The sequence below is a fragment of the Phacochoerus africanus genome, chromosome 2 (assembly GCF_016906955.1).
Source record: "Phacochoerus africanus isolate WHEZ1 chromosome 2, ROS_Pafr_v1, whole genome shotgun sequence".
NCBI lineage: Eukaryota > Metazoa > Chordata > Mammalia > Artiodactyla > Suidae > Phacochoerus > Phacochoerus africanus.
This window is the reverse complement of record NC_062545.1, coordinates 204,199,533-204,221,723: the sequence shown is the minus strand read 5'-3', so window position 1 is coordinate 204,221,723 and position 22,191 is coordinate 204,199,533. Positions and strand designations below refer to the sequence as shown.

At 37.3% G+C, this 22,191-nt stretch overlaps 1 protein-coding gene across 3 annotated transcripts in view; it reads left to right on the top strand.

Moving 5' to 3' along the window:
• The window catches only part of FOCAD (focadhesin), a 312,911-nt gene that overhangs the window by 69,833 nt on the left and 220,887 nt on the right, over positions 1 to 22,191 (top strand). For all 3 annotated transcript variants that reach the window (XM_047767584.1, XM_047767582.1, XM_047767583.1), the window contains 4 exons: positions 5,326 to 5,530; positions 9,199 to 9,405; positions 15,300 to 15,387; positions 18,462 to 18,664. In XM_047767584.1, coding sequence (XP_047623540.1) covers positions 5,326 to 5,530; positions 9,199 to 9,405; positions 15,300 to 15,387; positions 18,462 to 18,664 — 703 coding nt within the window. The remainder of the gene's footprint in view (positions 1 to 5,325; positions 5,531 to 9,198; positions 9,406 to 15,299; positions 15,388 to 18,461; positions 18,665 to 22,191) is intronic.

Here is a 22,191-nt window from a genome sequence, read left to right as displayed (position 1 = left end):
TGCCACCTGTTCCTAACTGGCATCTCTGCCTCCCATCTCATTTTCTGCTCAAGGCCATTCTCTAAGCATCCAACAAGATGACATATTAGGAAAACAGATCTTATTGTATCACTCCCTTGCTTAAGTCACCACAACTGTGATTTTCTTTTTAAAAATATTTTTTTCTTTCCTTTTTATGTTGGAGTCTAGTTGATTTTGCAATGTTATGTACAGCAAAGTGATTCAGTTACACATATATATGTATCCTTTTTCAAAATCTTTTCCCATGTAGGTTATTACAGAACATTGAGTAGAGTTCCCTGTGCTATGCAGTAGGTCCTTGTTGATTATTTTATTTTTTTTATTTTATTTTTTAAACATAACTTTAAAAAAAATTTTATTGAAGCATAGTTGACTTACAGTGCTATATTAGTTTCAGGTGTGCAGCAACGTGAATCAGTTATACATATAGATATACCCATTCTTTTTTCACAAATAGGTTATTACAAACTTTTGAGTAGATTTTCCTGTGCTTGTTAGTCATCTATTTTATACAGTAGTGTGTATATATTATTACCGACTATCTAGTTTACCTATACTTGTCTCTAACAACTGTGATTTTCCATCTGCCCTTACAGTGTGTAGGCTAAGCATGGATATGCCCTCTCACCCTTCAGCTGTTTTTATGGACTGTTTTTTAACATGTTGTTATCTTATGGAAGCTTTCTATTAGAAAACGATAGTTTAATTTCTGAAATATTTGGAACATCCCTGGGCTAAGGTTAAAATCTATTACATCATGCTAGGCTCTCTGTATGATTATGATCCCTACCCATTTCACCAGTTTTATTTTTTCCTATCTTTACCTCATAGTTTATGAATTGTGTATCTAGCAGTACATTGACTTGCTTTAGTTCCCATAGGAAACTGTACTATTCCTTTGCCTCTGTGCTTTTGCTTATTAACCTCTACCTTCCTCTCTTGAATCTCATCCCAGCCCTTTTCTAACTAATACCCTAGCCCTTTCTTGACTAATTTCTCTGTTTTAAATCTGTCTTTAGATATTCACTCTCCTAGGAAGTGTTTACTTACCACCAGCTGAATTAGATGTCCCTTAATAGCTTCAGTTGTGATTTCTAACATCATTATACTTACCACACTGTCTTATAATTATTCTGCTCCATTAACTGTGAAACTTTCTTGAGGGCAGGGGCTGTGTGTCATTATTCTTTGTCTTAATAATTCTGGTCACATTTTTTAGGTGCTTTATAAATGTTGAATTTATGTATGTACATACACAAAGCCCACAGATTGATGGGGCCCGGGCAGTGGGTTGTAGAGTTTCTCCTAGGATATAATACCATGATAGGAAGGTATCATTGCCCAGGTAATCCAATGCCTAAATAACATTTATACACTAGCTACATTCATGTCTTCTTGCTCTTGAAGGTCTTACAATATCCTACAGATACATTTTCTTAGAATATAGTTTCTGAGTCTGTAACTCCAATTTTAGATGGAATTTCTAGGCAGGATATAATGCTCTAGTATGTTTTAAAGAGATGTGTCAAAGAATCTATGTAACAACTGAATGAATACCTTAAATATTATGAAGATCGTTATCATCTTCTCTTCCTTCGCCTAGGACTGCATTTTTCAAAAATGGGATATTAATATTTGCTAAAAAAGTCTTTGTCCATGTCAGAAAGCAAAAATAACAAATTTATAAACATTTGTTTAATGAAATTTCTTTCTTTAAATAGATTGGAATACTTAATGAAAGATGCTCCTGCTGATATGCCCAAGTTTGTTATTAAGCTTGTTTTGCATAATCCTTACAGATGTCTCTCTTCTCCAGTGCTTTAGTTAGTCAGCAAGTAATTAAATTACTTTTGGTCATTATCATTTAAAAGCAGTATTACATTGGCATTTGGAAGTAGTTCTTTTAATGACATATGTCCAAATATCCCTAAGGAGAAAAGATTATTAATTGATTTTGGTTTATTTGTTGATAAGTGTCTATTGATTTATTCCTTTCACTTGAATTCTGAGGTGTTATAAGTTCTAAATTGTGTTATAAGTTCTAAGTTTATTTTCTATTTATTTGCGAAGAATAATTTCAGTTGTCTCATTTCTACCTTTGTATTATGAGACTATTCTTTGCAGGATGAAATTGATAATTCTTGTTGCATTTTCAACAGACTGTTAGTTTTCTGAGATTTAATTTTAGAATAAGTTAACTTAGTAGTTTTTATGTTATTGTTTAGAAGGTAATGAAGGAAGCTTGATAATTTAATAAGAATGAAAATGGTGATTCACAACTATAGGAAGGAAGCAAAATATTGTGATGATAGCTTGTATTCTAGCTCTTTCTACATTAGAAATTGTTGATTAGAATACCTATTTGGGTTCATTTTTAATAAAATGTAGATGTCTTAAAATGACAATGTATCTTCATGCTAGATTTTGCAGGGGCATGGTTCTTTAAATTCTGCACGCATTTGAAGAAGGCTTGTGATGTTAAGACTTAGCCTTTATGAACTGAGAGTTGGGTAAATTGGCAATGATGTCATGGTCTTCAGCCTAGGTACTTTAAGGTTATCTAGCCTAACACATAGTTTTTTGGATGAGGGAACTAAGGAGAGCAACATTCAATGAGTTGCTGAAGGTCATCTGCCTAATTAGTGGTGGATTTGGGCCCCAAACCTCAGTGTTTTGACTCTCATCCCAAGTCTTTTCCCATTGCTTCTCCCTCCATGGTGAACACACATGTGACAGTCTTGTGTGTTGATGATGTTGGCTATTTTTTTTTTTTTTTAGGGCTGCCCCTTTGGTGTATGGAAGTTCCCAGGCTAGGGGTTGAATCAGAGCCATGGCGGCCAGCCTACGCCGCAGCCACACCTGTGACCTACACCACAGCTCATGGCAATGCTGGAACCTTAACTTACTGAGCAAGGACAGGGATTGAACTGGCATTCCCATGGCTACTAGTAGGATTTGTTACCACTGAGCTACAACAGAAACTCTTTATTATTTTACTCTTCTCCTTAAGCCCTATTTCATAACCCACTGCAGTGGTAGTAAATCATCAGATACCACATAGGAAATGCAAAATCTAAAATTAAGACAGGTTAAGCCAAGGAGATTTATAAAGAGTATTTGTCCTCAGGGAGCTCAACATTACGCTTGTGATGTCAAATATAACAGCATTTTGGAAATATATTTCCTTATATGAACCTTGCAGTTATTTTGGAAATATATTTCTTTGTATGAACCTTGCATTTATTTCATCTTCAGCATCTCAAAGTGGGAGAAAACTGATAAGCTACTCATGGATATTCTTGACATCTGGACAGTATTTATCTTTTGAGGAATACATTATTAGAGCTGAGGAAGCAGTATTTCTTAAATCTCTTTTCTGGAAACTTATGCTCTGTATTCTAACCCACATCTACATCATTCATTTTTTTTAAAAAATTTTCCTAAAGTGGATGGTAAATGTTTGATTTAATAATTATGACCTAAAAAGTCCTTTTGTTTTTATAGATTCTGTAAATATTTGTGCTCATGAGGAAAAAAACCCTCAGATTGTGAGCTGCATCAGAACAAGGATTTAATATATTTTTGTTTCTTGTGTTGTTTCTAGCACATGGAAGAGTGAATAATTATACTGTAGGAACTCAGTCAATTTTATCAAGTGACTAAATGAATGAATGAATGAATTAAATCTTAATAATTTGGTAACTTTTAAACTTTTATTAATGTTAATGGTGTTTTGAAATTGCATAGCTATGGAATGTATTATAAAATCATGTTGTCAGGCGTAACTCAAATGCCGTTTACTCAAAAAAATATTGCGTTTTATACTTTTCTTTTAGTAGGTTTCTTTTTCTGTCCTTTAGTCCAGAAACAGAGCTGATTGTCCCTGTTAGACTCTATGCTTCTTAAGGCTAGATATTGTCTGGCTCATCTTTAATCTTATCTAATAATAACATATACAACAAATATGAAAAATTTAAAAAATTAAATGATATATATTAATGTATGCTAATTATAAAACTATAGCAGTATAAATGAATTGGTTAACCTAATAATTGACTGAGTATCTCTTTGAGGGCCTGATGAGTACAGTTTTTGATGTTAAAGCAAAGGAATCCATAGTCCATTCCCTCATTTGCTTATAGTCTGGTAGGGGATGGATATATTAAATAAATAGGGAGTTCCCATCGTGGCTCAGTGGTTAACGAATCCGACTAGGAACCATGAGGTTGCGGGTTCGGTCCCTGCCCTTGCTCAGTGGGTTAACGATCCGGCGTTGCCGTGAGCTGTGGTGTAGGTCGCAGACGTGCCTGGGATCCCGCGTTGCTGTGGCTCTGGCGTAGGCCGGTGGCTGCAGCTCTGATTTGACCCCTAGCCTGGGAACCTCCATATGCCGCGGGAGCGGCCCAAGAAATAGCCAAAAAAAAAAAAAAGACATAATAATGACAATAAAGTCATTATCATGTGCAAACACGTAATGGAGATCTGACTAAGGCTAGGTGGCAGGGAAGGCCCTCAGGGAGTCATTTTAAAGGGGAGAACTGAAAGATGATAGAAATTAGAAAGAACAGGAAAGGGAGAGAGGGGAGAGTATTACAGGTAGATGGAACAGCAAGTGAGAAGAAAGCTCAGAAGGCCTGATTAAAGATCTGAAAGAAGTTTAGTGTAGTTAAGTGGGGAGTGGAGAGGAGCAAGAGATGAGACTGGTGGAGTTCCTCTCGTGGCTCAGTGGTTAACGAATCCGACTAGGAACCATGAGGTTGCGGGTTCGATCCGTGGCCTTGCTCAGTGGGTTAAGGATCTGGCATTGCCGTGAGCTGTGGTGTAGGTTGCAGACGCGGCTCGGATCCTGCGTTGCTGTGGCTCTGGCATAGGCTGGTGGCTACAGCTCCGATTCAACCCCTAGCCTAGGAACCTCATATGCCGCAGGAGCAGCCGAAGAAAATGGCAAAAAGACAAAAAAAAAAAAAAAGATGAGACTAGAAAGATAAGTGAAGGCCAAATTATGGATAGTTTTGAGTTGGACTAAGTACTTTATCTTAAGCTAAACTCTTTCAAGAAATTAATGCCATGATCAAAATTTTGTATCTCAAAGGTCATTCTGGCATTTTTTTTTTTGTCTTTTTGGCTTTTCTAGGGCCGCTTCCACGGCATATGGAGGTCATAGTGGAATGGAAGAGTCATGAAAGAAAGGTACACTGAATGTGGTATCATGGTTTATGAGATGTTGAACTCTAAGTTGATGTTTGACATTTACCTGCTTGGTACTCTGTTAACTTAATGGCTTATACACTACATGACTTTCAGGTCAGAAGTTTCATGTATCCAAATAATGGCACCGTTTCTATGGTATCTATATTGTGAACCATCCCAGTTACAAGAATATGCTAAGCTCCGACTAGCTCTGCTCAAAGTCTTACTTCAACCCCGGGTTCTCTGTGACAAAGAACAACCATCAATACTGGAACAGCAGATACTTCAACTGTGTTGCAACATGGTTCCATGTTTGCAGGTAAGGCCTTTCCTCCACCTTCAGTTATTTTTGTGCATAAATAGAACCTATGTGACTTGGAAGACTGGCTCTAGAAATACCTGCAGGGTTTTGGAGATGAAAGAAACCAATCTAGATTTCACTTTAATATATACAAAATTAACTACATTTATAGAAATAGAAATCAACATAGTCCATTTTAAAATTAGTAGGAATGAAAACTTTAAGAATGACTTCTTAGGGATAATTTTAAATTGAGTTTCTCCTTGTGCTGGACACTGAGAAAGTTATAAGGGGGCAAAATTCTCTTTGTGTAAGTTGGAAAAAGGTGTCTCTCTGGGCAAATACAGCCCTCAGGATGGAGGGCTTGACCAACTGAGTGCTGGCTAGATTCTGATTTTTATTTTTTTATTTTTTAAAATTTTATTTATTTATTTTGTCTTTTTGCTATTTCTTGGGCTGCTCCTGTGGCATATGGAGGTTCCCAGGATAGGGGTCAAATCGGAGCTGTAGCCACCGGCCTACGCCAGAGCCACAGCAACTCGGGATCCAAGCCGCGTCTGCGACCTACACCACAGCTCACGGCAACGCCGATTGTTAACCCACTGAGCAAGGGCAGGGACTGAACCCGCAACCTCATGGTTCCTAGTCGGATTCGTTAACCAGTGTGCCACGACGGGAACTCCAGATTCCGATTTTTACAAGTCCCCTTACAGCTTATGAGGTGACCCTGATGGATCCTGCTTTTGAGAAGCCCACAGTCTGGTAAGGGAGCTAAAACAAGTGTATACATTCTTATAATTCAAAGTAGATGGATGAAAGATATTTAAGAGAGGTATGGATAAAATGCTTAGAGAGTTTAGGGGAGAGAGAAATTTGAGCCACTATCTCAATAACTGCAGATTAAAAAAAAATTTCCCCCAGTTGCCAGCATGTCATGATTTTAGTGATTTATTTATCCCTTCCTACCGTCTAGGTTTATTGTTTGCCTAGAATCTGAGCACCATGCTGCTTAGCTGATGGAGGGAATCTGTGAATATTTTTCAAGGTGATCCCTTGAGGTCACAAATGACCTAAGTTTGTGTTTGCAAGACGTGACTAGAGTGAATCTTTTACAACTCATAAATAGGCTTTCTTGTAATTAAGGCCTAAAAGAGTGAATTCTCCTGTGGCTTTGGTTTTGTGTGGGCATTAAAGCAATGTATAGGCAAAACATCTTGAACTTGGGTACATTTTTCTATACCATGTTTGCATTACTCTCTTCTGTGCTCTTTGGTAGATGTTTGCCTTCATCCTCCTCAACCTATATTTACAAGCCTAAATACTTCCAGTAGTGAGCTTTGTGGGATATTTCTAGGAATCTGTGGCTTGTTATTATAGTTGAGATAGGTGAGAAAAAAGCGATCCATCATTTGGAAAGAGTGGAACTAGTGACATAAAGACATTTAATCATAACAAATCAGCTTTATTAGAATGAAGAATATGAGAGTTGGAAGGGGTCTTTGTGGCAATGTGATCCATTTTCCCACTGATTATAGGTATTTCTTATACCTTTTTTTTTTTTTTTTTCTTTTTAGGGCCACACTTAGTGGCATATGGAAGTTCCCAGGATAGGGGTCTAATTGGAGCTACAGCTGCTGGTCTACGCCACAGTACAGCAACATGGGATCCAAGCCACATCTCTGACCTTCACCACAGCTCACAGCAATGCCGAATCCCCGACCCACTGATCAAGCCCAGGGATCAAACCTGCATCCTCATGGATACTAGTCGGATTCGTTTCCACTGAGCCACAACATGAACTCCCTCTTGTACTTTTTAAGAGACAAATATCCCATGATTAATTATTTTAGTGATAAGGAGCATGCTATTTTGCAAGGCAACTATTTATTTTATTTTATTTTTTTAGCAAGTACTTCTAATTGACCTGCATTTTCTTAAGGTTACCCAATAGTCCCCACTTTCTCAGAACAAAACAAAATAAGCTCTTCAAAAAGCCTATCTGCAGCCTGTCTTGTGCTGTTTCTTCTCTTTCTTTTTCTTCTCTTTTATCCTTTACTCCCTTCCTCCTCTCTTTCCTTCATCAGTTTCTTTACTTCTCCACACAAATGGTTTTGACTTTTCACTGTTTTTTGAAGGGATTCTTTAGTTTATTGGTGTTCAGAATGTGTTACTACGAAATGTTCTTAGAGCTTAATGCAGTACTGTAGATGTGGTCTGATCAATAGTGAGCATTTCAATACAATCATAGTAATTAAAATTTTTCTTTAGAAATAGCTATCACACTATTGACCCATTTTTCAATGAGATGATAGTCAGTGAAACTCCTTTTTCTTCTCATTCCAGTTGTTCTTCCATATTGTATTTATGGAGTTATATCTTTTTTTTTTTTGAACGTACCTGCCTTCAACTATTGACTTTGGCCTCACTAGTTCTTTCTTTTTAATTGTGACCCTTGTCATCTCATATATTATTCATTGTGCATGATCTATTTCTACATAAATGTAAACCATACTTCCAAAGTATTCTTGTTAAGAATTTTGGTAATATAAAGATTAGAGAGACTTTAATGCTAAGTTGCTGAGGTTGTCTTTCAAATTTTTTTTTTTTATTATGGAAAATTTCAAGTATGTACAACCAACTGCACTCAGGGAAATATATTATTAAATAAACTTGGTGCTTTATTTTTAATCCCTTTCTTTTCTTGATGGCCTTTTGCCTTTCCCATTTTGTATTTGCAAAAGAGTAAAATGATTTAACTACTGGACTCTTCACATTTATTTTTTATAATTTAGTATTTTCTGCTGTTTCCTCCCCCTTGATCTTTTAATAGCTTATTTTTTTCATCTTGTTTGTTGGGAATTAATTTTTCTCTCTGTGTAAAATGTACAGTCATTTTGGGTTATTATGGTGGTAACAACTGGTGAAAGGTACAGCTGGTCAACTGTAGGGTTTCCTCTTGATGAATTTAACAGACACAAGGCTCCTGATTGAAGCAGATGGTTCATTGTTTGTAATCTCTGGGAAATGCCAGTGTGTCTGTGAGCAGGACCATATCCTTAGTACTAACTCCAGAATTTTGATCAGAACAGCTGGGTTTGAATTGAATTGGGATTTTCAAGAGCACCCAAGTCCTTCCTATCTAATACATTAGCCAGTTGAGAAGACACTCTACCATTTGAATATGGTCTTTCACTGCATCTGCCAAGTGTGGAAATGATGCTCTCATGTAAGGTTGTCTGAGCAAATTTCTTGCAGATGAAATGTTTAGCCGTGCACTAGAATAACATGCTAACCCTTTTCTTCTAGGTAACTATGTTGTAATTATAGAATGGAGAGTTCATTTGGAGAACTCAAAACTAACTTTAATTAATTTCCTTCAACATGTTGGCACTGTCATGTAATTTGTCTTTAAAAATCTACACTCAGAATAGTTAGAAAAATAAATGGAAAGAGTTTGTGCCAGCCAGCACTGAAAAAAACAGTAGCAAATTGTGTTTTGGTTAGTGAGAAAAGGAGAAGGCAGAGTTGTATTTTTTAACTCTCTCTGAGTTACATAAATTTCTTCTATTTTAAGTCTTTATAGGTTTAGGGAAAAATATTTTATTGGTAAATGTCTTATATAAGCTAAAATTATCCTTTGGTTTGTGTATTACTTTAATATCATACAATGCTTTTTTTCCAAACAGATAAAAGATTTGATACAGACAACAGAAGTGATGCTGTTTATTGAAGAAGTATATTTAAGCCTTTTGCGTCATCCCAGTTTTTGGAAAATTCAACTTACCGAGCTGACACTTCAGCTGCTCTGTGTCTGTGAAGTCAGCCTAAACATAACTGGGGAATGCTCATCTTTAATTCACCTTTTAGAACACAGTGTTGAGCTTCTGAGGGAGGTAAGGATAGTAAGAAATTTTGATATGTGAGTTATTACTTAAGCGAATCTGGAGTAGTGGGCTGGGTGTGTTCTTTTTATGTACATGAAAGGCATATTGATTTCATGCTATTAGATCATAATACTAATGTGCTACTACTACTGGCATTTATTATAAAACTGAGTCATTAAATACTCTCTGGAGCATCAGTTAAGGATCTGCTCCTGTGCATTTTTTGTTTATTCACGTTGAACACAAGTATTGCCAGACCCTATAGAAGAATACAGTTGACTCTTGAACAGTGTGGGAGTTAGGGTTGTCAGTCCTCTATGCAGTTGAAAATACATGTATGCTTTTACATTTGACCCTCCATCTCCAGAGTTCTGTGTCCATTGATTCAACCAGCCACTGACTGTGAAGTACTGTAGTACATACATATCTCTTGGAAAAAAATCTGTGTATAAGTGTATCTACGCAGTTCAAACCCATGTATTATTCAAGGGTCGCCTTTACATAGATGAAAAGGCCATTCCGTGACCTCAAGGGATTATAAACATCCAAATAAATAATTGTAGTACAATAAGGTAGATGCTTTTTTATTTAAAAAAATATATTTAAAGTATGATGGGAGCACAACTTAAGGGAAGTAGGCCTGAGTTCAGATTTGAGTAAGTTTGAATAGGAGTTTGCTTCGTGCAAATCAGAGGCTGGGAAGGCATTCCAGCTGCAGAATCAGCATGTGCCCAAACACAGAAACATGAGAGAGCAGGCAGGTATGACCTATTCAGAAAAAAAGTGTTGAATGTTGCCAGAGGATTAAGGTGTAGAAGATAAGGCTGGGCCTGTCATGAAGGGTCTTCCATACCACACGGATGAGCATACATTTTATCTTCTAGGCAGTGGCATGTTATTGAAGAGCTTTCAGCAATAGGTGCCCTCATATTTTTGTGTGTGGTAGATCATTCTGGCAGGAGAGTGGTGGAGGGTTTAGAGCAGGGTAGCACTAATAAGGCAGGAAGTGAGGAGGGTGTCTTAGAGTTCTAGGACTGCCATAACAAAATATAATAGACTGAGTGGCTTAAACAACAGAAATTTATTTCTCACAGTTCAGGAGACTAGGAAGTCCAAGATGAAGGTGCTGACAAATTTGATTCCTAGGAAGGGCTCTCTTCCTGGTTTGTAGAGGGCTGCCATCTCACTGTGTCCTTACACGGAGGAGAAAAAGCAAGTGTGAGCTCTCTTTTGTTTCTTCTTTTAAAAACAGTAATCCTTTCGGGTTAAGGCCCCATCCTTATGACCTCACTTAACAATTACTTCCTTATTCCAAATATAATCACATAGGTAGTTAGGGCTTCAACATATATATTTAGGTAGGGAGGGGATCTGAGTCCATAGCAAGGAGCTAATTAGGGAAATGAGAGCAGGAAAAGAGAAATATAGGACATGAAATCAATAGGTCTTTGTGGTTTATTACATGGTCAAGGAGAAGGTCCTTGGGAGAGTCTCAGCTTTCTATTTTGGGAGAATGGATGATGCCATTCATTTTGAGAAATGGTAGCTGATGTTGAAGAGAAGATGATAAATTTAGTTTTAGATATGCTTGGTTTGAAATATGTATGAATCATAGGTAGTTGGATATATACTTTTAGAATTCAGAATAGAAGTTTAGGCTAAAGGGATAGATTTGTAGACACCTACTTTGGCGTGGGAGTTTTAACCATGGACTATGTGACAAGGCTTGGGATGGAACTCTAGGGACTTGTTAATATTTGGAGTACACTGAAAAAGAGAAATCTGAGAAAGTTTGGCTGGATGGATTGTATAACAAGCAGAAGAGATGGATGACCATTCTCCTTTTTGAGATATTCTTTCCCTTGATTTTTTTTTTTTCTTCTTTTCTTTACAGCTACACCTAGGCATATGAAGTTCCCAGACTGGGGGTTGATTTGGAGCTGCAGCTGCAGGCCTACACCACATCCACTGCAGTGCCAGATCTGAGCTGCATCTGTGACCTGCGTCACAGCTCATGGCAATGCTGGATCATCAACCCACTGAGCAGGGCCAGAGATCGAACCCATGTCCTAATGGATACTACTTGGGCTCATTACCACTGAGCTGCAACGGGAACTCCCTGGCCTGAGGATTGAACCTGCACCACCACAGAGACAACAGTGGATCATTAACCCACTGTGCCACAGTGGGAGATCTTAATTTTTAAAGTATTTTTTGATTTTAATATTTTAATATAGAATTATAGAATACTTTCATTTAGAACACTGAAATGGTGTATATGAGAGAAGATCATATTTATATTGTGTCTTCCTTCTGCCCAATATTTTGACAATTTTAGAAGGAAGTAAAAATAAGTGGAACTGTTAAAGTACTTGTAGTATGAAATTTCCTGTCCCCAGCTCTAGCCTAGTGTTTCCGAGGTGTAAAAAAACAGAACCTGGGAAAATTAATTTGCAAACATATATCCTTTAGGCCTATATACACTTTAATTTGAAATAAAATGAAGTGGAATAAATCAATCTTGTTTTGAGGCTATAGTTGTACTCCTGTATCACTGAATTTATCAGCTAGATAGTCACTTCAAATATTACATAAGTTTTTCTAACCTCCTTTGTTCTTTTTCTACCTATATCAGATTTGTTTTGTTGCACACTGAAAATGGTTGTATTTCTTAGACTATATTAGTTTCAGTGGATTTGGTCTTAGTTGAACTCTTTTTAGCCTTATTTGAATGATCATAACTTAAGGTGATTTCCATTTCAAGTGAACTATATGTACTTTTGACAGAAGATGATACTGATTGTGCGGAGACTAGGTAGCTCTCACAGTGAAGCCACTATACCGCCTAGCTTTGGTAAGGCTCGGAACCTGTGTTCTCTAACACATTGCCGTCAGTTGACCCAGTGCCATCCACCTTTCTTTATTGTGCGTCTCAATATAAGTTTTCAGGTTCCTAGAAAAAAATGATCTGATTGGCCCAGCTGGATCATTCAGCTCTAAGCAGAGGACAGGATAAGTAGCAAAGACATGACAGTGGGGGATTGTATGAGCTAGGCTGCCATCTTTGTTGTGTCTGCCACAGATACCTCTGATGTAGCCTTTCTTATACCTGTTTTCACACACACACATAATACTTTTTCATCCTCTTGTTCACAGCAGCATCCTTGGGGCCAGCATATGTACTGAGTGCCTGGTGTATAAGCGATGCTCAGTGATACCTTTCATTTGGATTGAGGACAAAAAAATGTGGACTTCAAGGGCAGGCTGTCGTTAAGACTCCTGTGACATCTATGGTCCAGTATAAAGGCATTTCTTTACTTTTTTTCTCCAGATAGGCCCCGAATTAGCCTCGGTTCCTCCAAAAGTAGACACCGAGTTTCCCTAAACGCAAAAGCAGAACCTAGGTTTCCACAAAGGCAAAGGCTTATGCAACAGGAGTTCATTTGCAGGTGTGATCTCAGGCAGCAGGTGGGAAAGAGACAAGAAGAGTGAAGTATTAAAGATGGGAGAGGCAGTACAAGTACTGTCAAGTTGGCCACTGCCGTAAGCAACCAGTTGCTCGCTATCACAGAATATGTTGAGAAGTATCATGGAAAATGTCTTAGAACCTTTCAGGAGAATCCAGAATAAAGGGGGAAGCATTTATCCCAGGGCTTCTATTGCCAGTTTGTCAAGCCATGGCCTATGGGGCTTTAATTTCCCTGTACTTAGGGATCTCTCAGTGGCCTGGGATAGGAAGCAAGAGTCACTGTAGCAATAGCTGTAGTACTTGAAGCTATTGAGTTGTCCAACATAGGCTTTTATTAGAAGACCTCATTAAATAGTACCGTTCTCAGGTGTCCATTAAAAATCAATCACCCAGGAGTTCCCGTCGTGGCACAGTGGTTAACGAATCCGACTAGGAACCATGAGGTTGCGGGTTCGGTCCCTGCCCTTGCCCAGTGGGTTAAGGATCCGGTGTTGCCATGAGCTGTGGTGTAGGTTGCAGACGCGGCTCGGATCCTGTGTTGCTGTGGCTCTGGCGTAGGCTGGTGGCTGCAGCTCCGATTCAACCCCTAGCCTGGGAACCTCCATATGCCGCGGGAGCGGCCCAAGAAAATAGCAAAAAGACAAAAAAAAAAATCAATCATCCAAAAAAACTTGTAACCTCTCAGAATTGTAATCAATTTAAGATCATCCAGTCTAATCCTCTACCATTACGTTTCCTTTTGTTTTGTTTTGTTTTTTGTTTGTCTGTTTGTTTTGTTTTTCTTACTGCCACACCTGAGGCATATGGAAATTCCCAGGCTAAGCGTCAAATCAGCACTGCAGCTGTTGCCCTATGCCACAGCCGCCACACGGCGGTATCTGAGCTGCATCTGCAACCTATGCCATAGCTTGTGATCCTTAACCCACTGATTGAGGTCAGGGATCAAACTCGCTGCCTCATGGACACTATGTCAGGTTCTTAACTTGCTGAGCCTTAACTTGACTTCATACCTTTAAGTTCCATTCCTTTAAAATGCTTCTAGTCCTTTTTAGAAGCCAGAGAAGCTACTTGATGTTCGCCCCAGTGATAGCCTGTGTGAAAGAGGCTTTCCAGTGATAGCATTCGTACAAGTAATACTTTCATTTGTGTCTGATCCTCAAGGTAGCTAGTAAATTTGAAATTTAAATGACTTTGCTGAATTTTGTTTGGTTATTTTTTAAAATGAACATGCAGAATTTAAATGAAATTGAGGAAAAGATAATAGCAACGATGATGTGATGGTGTATACTGTAAGCGTAGTGGTTTCAAAATGCATTTGTTATTCTCAAATAGATAACAGTTGCTTCATTATTTCAACTATTTTTCAAAACAATTAATAAATATAGGCCCCCAAGACATGAAGTGGAATATATTCTGTTAAAAAAAAATCCACACATTAATTTTCTTCTTCTGTGAGTTTTTCAAAGTCCATAAATGAGCACAATGGAAGATTTTGCAGTTTAATTTCACTTTTCAGTTGCTATAACTAAGATGGAGATATATATTCATTAATTTGTGCCAGAGTTGATAGCATCTCCAAGATGATAACTTCTGAGTGTGTTAGAATAAGTTACTTTCTCTCAAGTGTTTCTTTAACATGTGGCTCTACTTCACATTTCCTTTTTTATTTTTATTTTTTGCCTATCCTCATGAGTCATAGGTATTTCTGATCTGCAAGCACTTCTGAAAATTTCAGAATGAAGTGTGCTGAAACTTTCTTCTTTAGTTCTACAATATGTTAATGTTTATTTGGAAACCTCAAATAATTTTTTATGCCACTTGGCATTATAAAATTAGAACTTATTAGAACTTAATGTACATCTCCTTTATTGTTTTTCATTTCATTTATGTACTTGGTGAAATTAATGGCTTTAAGTTTCTATGGTTATTGCTTTGCCACATTTAAATATACTTAATAAATTACTGTAATTTAAAAATAATCTCTTTCTCTGGCACTAATGTTTCTTTTATTGTCATAACATGATTTATTAAAATCTTTTAAGTGTAATTTATTATGTAGGCTGTATAGATGAATCATGTCTTTATTAGGTAGGTAGACAATTGAGCTACTTTCCAGAAATGAAATATTGAGTATTTCAGGTGGTTTTTAGGGGTTTGCAAAGATCGACTCTTTTGAAAATTACAAGATTTCCCTCTAAATTAATTTGGTTTATAGTTTATTGCTTTTGGGCCAGATATGATAACATATTGAATTTATATGTGACTGCTGTGGCATTCAACACTTCTTTCTTTAATGGATCAGGCTTACTCTAAATAATTTCGTATTATAGGTTTATAATATTTCATGTTAAATATACTCTTCCTGGATACATGCTACAAAGCCATGGCTATGGGAACTTTTTCAATTCTTTACTTTTTTTCCCTTTTCTTTTAGGATTTTCCTGTTGAACCAGTCATAATTGGGATAGCTTTACTACTTCTACAGACTCCAGCAAGTCAACAGAAGCCAATCTTAAGTCTAGGTAAAAAAAAAAAAAAAAAATACACTCATAGGCATGAAGTGTAAATATAACACAGGTGTTGGTAGGAGTCATTTGAATTTTATATAATGCTATGCTTTAAAGTTCTGTATACTTCGAGTTTCCATTCTGGAAGTTTTCTGTTTAGCCATTGTCAAATAGACCTTTCTTTTTCCTATCTAAAAAGGTGTTTTGTACAAGGTTCTATATACCATAATTTACCAAGTATCTCAGTTGTTCATTAGGACATTATCATCTAAATTTTATAGCAGTGACATTGGTAAATATTTTGAAGTGCCATGTCAGCTCATTCACAGTTATACAGTAAACTGAGATTCAGCAGCATAAAACCCTTGAGGCAAAATAAATGTTTAGGCTTTGTATTTGTTTTTAGACATCTGTATACCTTTCAAACTCTGTAAACCTCTGTCACCTTCAAAACTGGTGACACATTGAACAAGACTTAATTTATGATTATTCTATTAACCAACTTGGAACAAATGAAAGATAACATTCTTCTGACTGTGCAGTAATATTTATTTTTAAAAAAGTGAGGAATGGGGCTAAAGGGAGGCACAAAAAAATGTTCTGTTTAAGAATAACGTGATAAGGAATATATAAAAAAAATAAAAGGTCCTTGTGTTAAAAAAAAAAAAAATAAAGTTGCCAGATCTGGCAGATTGGCCAACAAGTCCATTCCTTTAAAATGTAGCTTTTATGTTAATGCCGCTTTGCTTTATTTAGTCCAGTATAATCCATGTCTAAATTGTGATATATATGTTTTGATGCCTTGAGATATTGATGTGTTCCCACTTGCATTTTTAAAAGTGCTTGAGCTAAGTACCGATTGTGCAGCTCATTCTTCTGGGCATTTTAATTCATCATAATTTCATTTACAGTCTGTCTTGGAAATGACTTTAGCACATGGAGGGGATCTTTGACTCTTTTAAGAGCTTTTATTCCTGCCCTGTTTTTGCTTATTGGCCCTTTGCTCTTTGTACCCTCTTCCCTAGTCCCTTTCTGAACTGCCTTTGCCATTTTTTTTTTTTTTTTTCCTTACAGCAGTGCGCATGGCATCCTCTTATTGGTATAATTTTCCAGTGCTCTTACTTCTGACAGCTGTAGTTTTACTTTTTTAAACAGCTTTGCTGAGGTAAATTTGTTTGCCATGAAATTTCAGCATTTTCAAGTGTACAGTAACATGCTTTTTAAATCAAATTTAGAGTCCTGAAGCCAGCACCACAATTAAGTTTCAGAACATTTGCATCAACCCCTCTCTGAAATTTCTTGTGCCCATTTACAGTTAATCCTCAGCCTCAGAAAAGTGCTAATGTAAAGCTTTCTGTCTCTAAATTTGTCTTTTCTGGATATATCATGTATGTGGATTTTACTTGCTTTTTGACCAAAAAAAAATCAAGGCCCTAGAGAAACTACATTTCTAAATCTTTATCATGGCTCATGTAAATAGGATGATGCAAGATCAAACACTCCAATTCTTTTATTATTTGTTAGAGAGAAGACCTTTTCTTTTGTAAACCAATGTCTCTGATTTGTTACCTTAGGTAGACTGAATAAACAATATTGAAAACTACTGAGCCAATGTATCATGTTGAAAAGTAAAGAACTGCTGTTTAGTATATTGGGAAAGAGTCTTCAGAAAATATTGATTATTTTGAATTTAAAAAATACACAGCACTAATAAAATGTTATGCTTCTTGATTATTAATACTGATCTTGATTGTAAATAGCAATTTATAAAAATGCTTGGAAGGTTTATAATATAAAATATAGAAATATTTGTATTGTATTCATTTCCTGTTTTGTTAAAGATAATGGATTTTCACAGTAACTCAAACAATTATGGGTTAAGACTAACATTTAGGCAAAAAGTATAATTAGTAGTGTTGGAGTAATATGTGTTCGTATTTCATACCATGTTTAGGTTTAACTTCCAAGTGGTTGAAAGTATAATACTGATAATTTATTAACATGATTTAAGGCTTATAGAATTTTTTTTTTGGTATAGTGGGGGAATTAGTGTTAAAGTATTAAAATACTTTAATAATCTCATTCGGAAACCTACAAATAGCATCTTTTAGTAAACTAGCATTCATTTCAACAACTGCGAAAAAAGTATATTCTTGTTCATAGTTTTAGAGTAGACTGTACATGTTAGTAGGTTCTTATATGTGTGTTTCTGTTCTGTAGAGTGAGTTTCTATGTTAAAAAAAGAACCATTTATAAAACTGAGTTGGGAGTTCCTGTTGTGGCACACTGGAAATGAATCTGACTAGGAACCATGAGGTTGAGGGTTCGATCCTTGGCCTCGCTCAGTGGGTTAAGGATCCAGCGTTGCTGTGAGCTGTGGTGTAGGTCGCAGATGCGGCTTGGATATGGCATTGCTGTGGCTCTGGCATAGGCCGGCGGCAACAGCTCCAATTCGACCCCTAGCCTGGGAACCTCCCTATGCTGTGGGTGTGGCCCTAAAAAGACAGAAAAGACCAAAAAAAAAAAAAAAACAAAACCTAAGTTGGATTGTTCTGCCATTTATGGACTTGGAGACTATGGTGACTTGCTTCTTATGAGTTACACCTGAGGGACAGCCCTGCTTTACCCTGTTTACAACTGCATCTCTTAATACTGTTCTCAGCTGGGTTTGTCAAAGAAGCACATGTGTTGGTCTTATTATCCACAGATCAGGAACCTTGTGGTATCTTGGCCCTGTTTTTCAGGGCAGAGGATCTGACAGGCTACAAGGACAAAAGTTGAATTGAATTTTAAAGACATTCATATTGACCTAAAAACGAGTTGATTTTACTTTTTGACAAATGCTATGTATTCTCTCTAGGAGTATCATCAAATTTTCAAATATATACTGAACAGCTTTTTTTAGAGAAGAATTAATTTTTATATTCTTTTTATTTCTAAAAGGATACTTTATCATTTTAGTTATGTCTGACCCAATTGTAAAAGGGTAAGAAAACCTTTTTTTTTGCATAGGACTCTAAAACAAAATAGCATTTTGTTTGACTGTAGTATTAATTTTAAAAACTCTGAATTATTGTTTTGATGACTAGCTTTGAAGCTCCTCACTTCTGCTGAGGGTCAGAAAATCCCAAAGTCATCTTTGCTGCTCGTGATGCCCATTCTGCAGATATTATCTTCTACTGCCTTGGAAGACTGTATATCCACGGATGAAGAAGGACCCTCTAGGCAGCAGTTGGCTCTAAACCTTTTAGAAATAGTACAGCAAGAGTCTTACAGAGACGACCACCAAAAGGTAATGACTTCATTGTTGTTTCTCTTAAATAAAGGTTAATTGTTAATGTGGGACTTATGTCATTGACAATAATCTCACCCTCTGATGACATATCTTTTTTGGGCTTAAGCTATGTCACTGAATTTTACCATCTGTTAGGCAGTGGTGTAGATGTTAGTATATTCTTCTGGATGTGAGAGTATATTCTTCTGCTGTGACATAAGTTTTAGAAATACCGTATAATCGCTTTTGCTTATTGAGTTTCCAGGGTATATTAGTAGTTAGAGGTCTTGAGGAATCTTGCAGAAAAGGAACGAGTTCTGTTTAACTGAGTGCTTCTCCAACATAATCTGACCATGGAACCCTTTGCTTCTCATCATATTGTTATTAAGGGCACGGTATTTTTAGACCTGCAGCAGTCCACAGTGGGAAATCTCAGTGGCCTAGAAGTTCTGGAATCTGTGAGAAGTAAGACTTCATTTTTTTCCCCCTTTTTTAAGGCCGAACCTATGGCTTATGGAAATTCTCAGGCTAGGGGCTGATTCACAGCTACAGCTGCCTGCCTACACCACAGCCACAGCAACACTAGATCCGAGCTGCATCTGCGACCTACACAACAGTTCATGGCAACACTGGATCCCTGACCCACTGAGCAAGGCCAGGGATTGGCCTGCATCCTAATGGATACTAGTTGGATGCATTTCCACTGTGCCACAGCGGGAACTCCATAAGACTTCATTTTTGAACATGGCACCTGATGCCATGTTCCCTGGTATATGGCTCTTGATGTCCCTTGTGTTTCCCCCTACTCTGCTACCTTCATTTGGACTGTCATACTCTATTCCTATTCCTGCCTGCTAGGCTTAGCCCATTCTGCTTTGTCCATCTCACTGTTTCTGTTAGAATAATGTTAAAGAATTGTCAGTGTCCGATTAGTGGCTGGGCTCTAGGCCTACATTCGTCAGACTTTTTCAGTATTTGAGGTTTACCTTTTGTAAAATGTAGTATTATTTCGCAGCTATGACTTTTATGGGGATTGAATGGGAATTAAAGAAGATAAAACTGGTGAAGCATATTACGTCTCCGCAGAGAGAGGCATTCCACAAATGCAAGCGAGAACCACTGTTATTTTATCTTCAAAAGCAGAGATACCTCTGGTAGTGTATTGTTAAATGTTCTAGCAGCAAAAATCCAGGCATTGTTAGGAATTCCTTGTTATGTTCCTTGTTTGAGCAAACAGAAGCTAGCCAGTAGGCAAACCGAATGTATGCCACAACTTCCTATATCCTAATTGAGTAAAACGTTTAAACTTGAAATAGGTAATTGATTTGCATTAAGAGAAGGAAGTTGTTGCATCTGCTCTGATGGGACTACAAACTATGGCCAGAAGTTTATCTAATAGCCCTTTACCTTCCCTCTTGGTTTGCCAAAGTAGAATAATAATTGGATTCTGAAAGGGGGTGGGGAACAGGGCAGTATGTCTGAGAGTTCTGTTCTTTTAAATTGTAAGTAGTATTTACTGAGGACACCCTCAATCTGATGTGTGAATACTCAGCTTACTGTTTGCTTAGGTGTGTGTGAATCTTATTCATCAGCACTACTAGCTGGATTTTCTCTTCAGCAGCTGGTGAAGAGGGAGGAGACAGGAATACTATTAGGGTATAAATGTCTTCCTGATAATATTGTGTGCTTTTTGGAGGCTTTAAATGGATATATGGTCAGCCTTTTAAAAATGTTAAGCCAGTTTACTGTTGGCTTTTCTTCTGCACCTGTCTGGACTCTATATTCCAAACATACCTATAAATTTAACCTGCCCCAAACTCTTCAAGTCTCTTCCTGAATCTTTGCTTTTGCACATAATGCTCTTTTGTCTCCTTTGCCTATCCCCCTCATTCTTTAAGATCAAGCCAAATATTCTTAGCCTCCTTGAGTCAGAATTCATTACTAACTCTCCTTTGCTTTCCAAGCACTTTTAGCATTACTCAATTGTGTCTTTTTTTTGTCCATTTCTTGGGCCGCTCCCATGGCATATGGAGGTTCCCAGGCTAGGGGTCTAATCGGAGCTGTAGCCGCCAGCTTATGCCAGAGCCACAGCAACGCAGGATCTGAGCCGCATCTGCAGCCTATACCATAGCTCACGGCAACGCCAGATCGTTAACCCACTGAGCAAGGGCAGGGACCGAACCCGCAACCTCATCGTTCCTAGTCGGATTCGTTAACCACTGAGCCACGACAGGAACTCCTCAATTGTGTCTTAATTTAGGGGATTACCTTATTTGTATCTCCAAGCATACTGGGAGCTCACTGAGGGAAGGAATCTTGGCCCTTTTCACACTTTGCCTTCATTTGCTTTCTTTCTTATCTTTTTAGGGCTGCACCCAAGGCATATGGAGGTTCTCAGGCTAGGAGCCAAATTGGAGCTGAGGCTGCTGGCCTACACCATAGCTACAGCAATGCCAGATCCGAGCCACATCTGCAACCTACATCATAGCTCACGGCAAGGCCGAATCCTTAACCCACTGAGCGAAGCCAGGGATTGAACCTGCATCCTCCTGGATACTAATCAGATTCATTTCCACTGAGCCACAACAGGAACTTCTGCCTTTATTTTCTAATATTTTTAAAAATTAAAGTATAGCTTTTTTTTTTGGTCTTTTTTTGGCTACACCAAAAAAGTGGAAGTTCCCTAGCTAGGGTTCGAATCTGCACCATAGCAGCTACCTGAGCTGCTGAAGTGACGATGCTGTGTCCTTAACCCGCTGCACCACAAGGTAACTCTGTATTAAAGTGTAGTTGATTTACAATGTTGTGCCAATTTCTGCCGTACAGGAAAGTGACTCAGTTATACATATATATACATTCTTTTTAATAATCTTTTCCATCATGGTCTATCCCAGGAGATTGGATATAGTTCTCTGTGCTATATAGTAGGACCTTGTTGTTTATCCATTCTCAATGTAATAGTTTACATCTACTAACTCCCAAACTTCAATTCTGAGCATGTTAATATTTAAATTGCAACAACTGTTGAACTTTTAGTATTTTTTCCACCTCAGGTGTTTCTGCATTATTTTTTTCAGCTCATTATAGACAAGAGAATTAAGAATACTTTAGCCAGTTGTTAAACCGAATACTCTTTTCCACATACTTAAAAAACAAAACAAAACAGGTAACATCCTAACTTACTTCTCTTTGCATCCTTCACACCTGATCTATTGTTTATCATGTAGCAGATATTCTGGAGATTTTTTTTTTTAGTGAGGAAAGTGTGATTCTGATGTGAATATGGAAAACATTTTACCATCTCAATTTATTACAGAAAGACTTTGTTTAAAATCACAGATTTTTGTTGTTAATGTATTTATTTCTTTTTAAATTGGTGACTCTGCCTTAAGAGTGTTTGGTTTAGAACTAGAGCGTTTCTTCAGAAGTACATTTCTGATAAATGAAACCAAGGGTAAATATACTGTACCATGCAGTTCTGTATTACTTATCTATTTCTGAAGTGTTGGTACATGAAGTAAAACACATTTTAACTTCCCCCAATT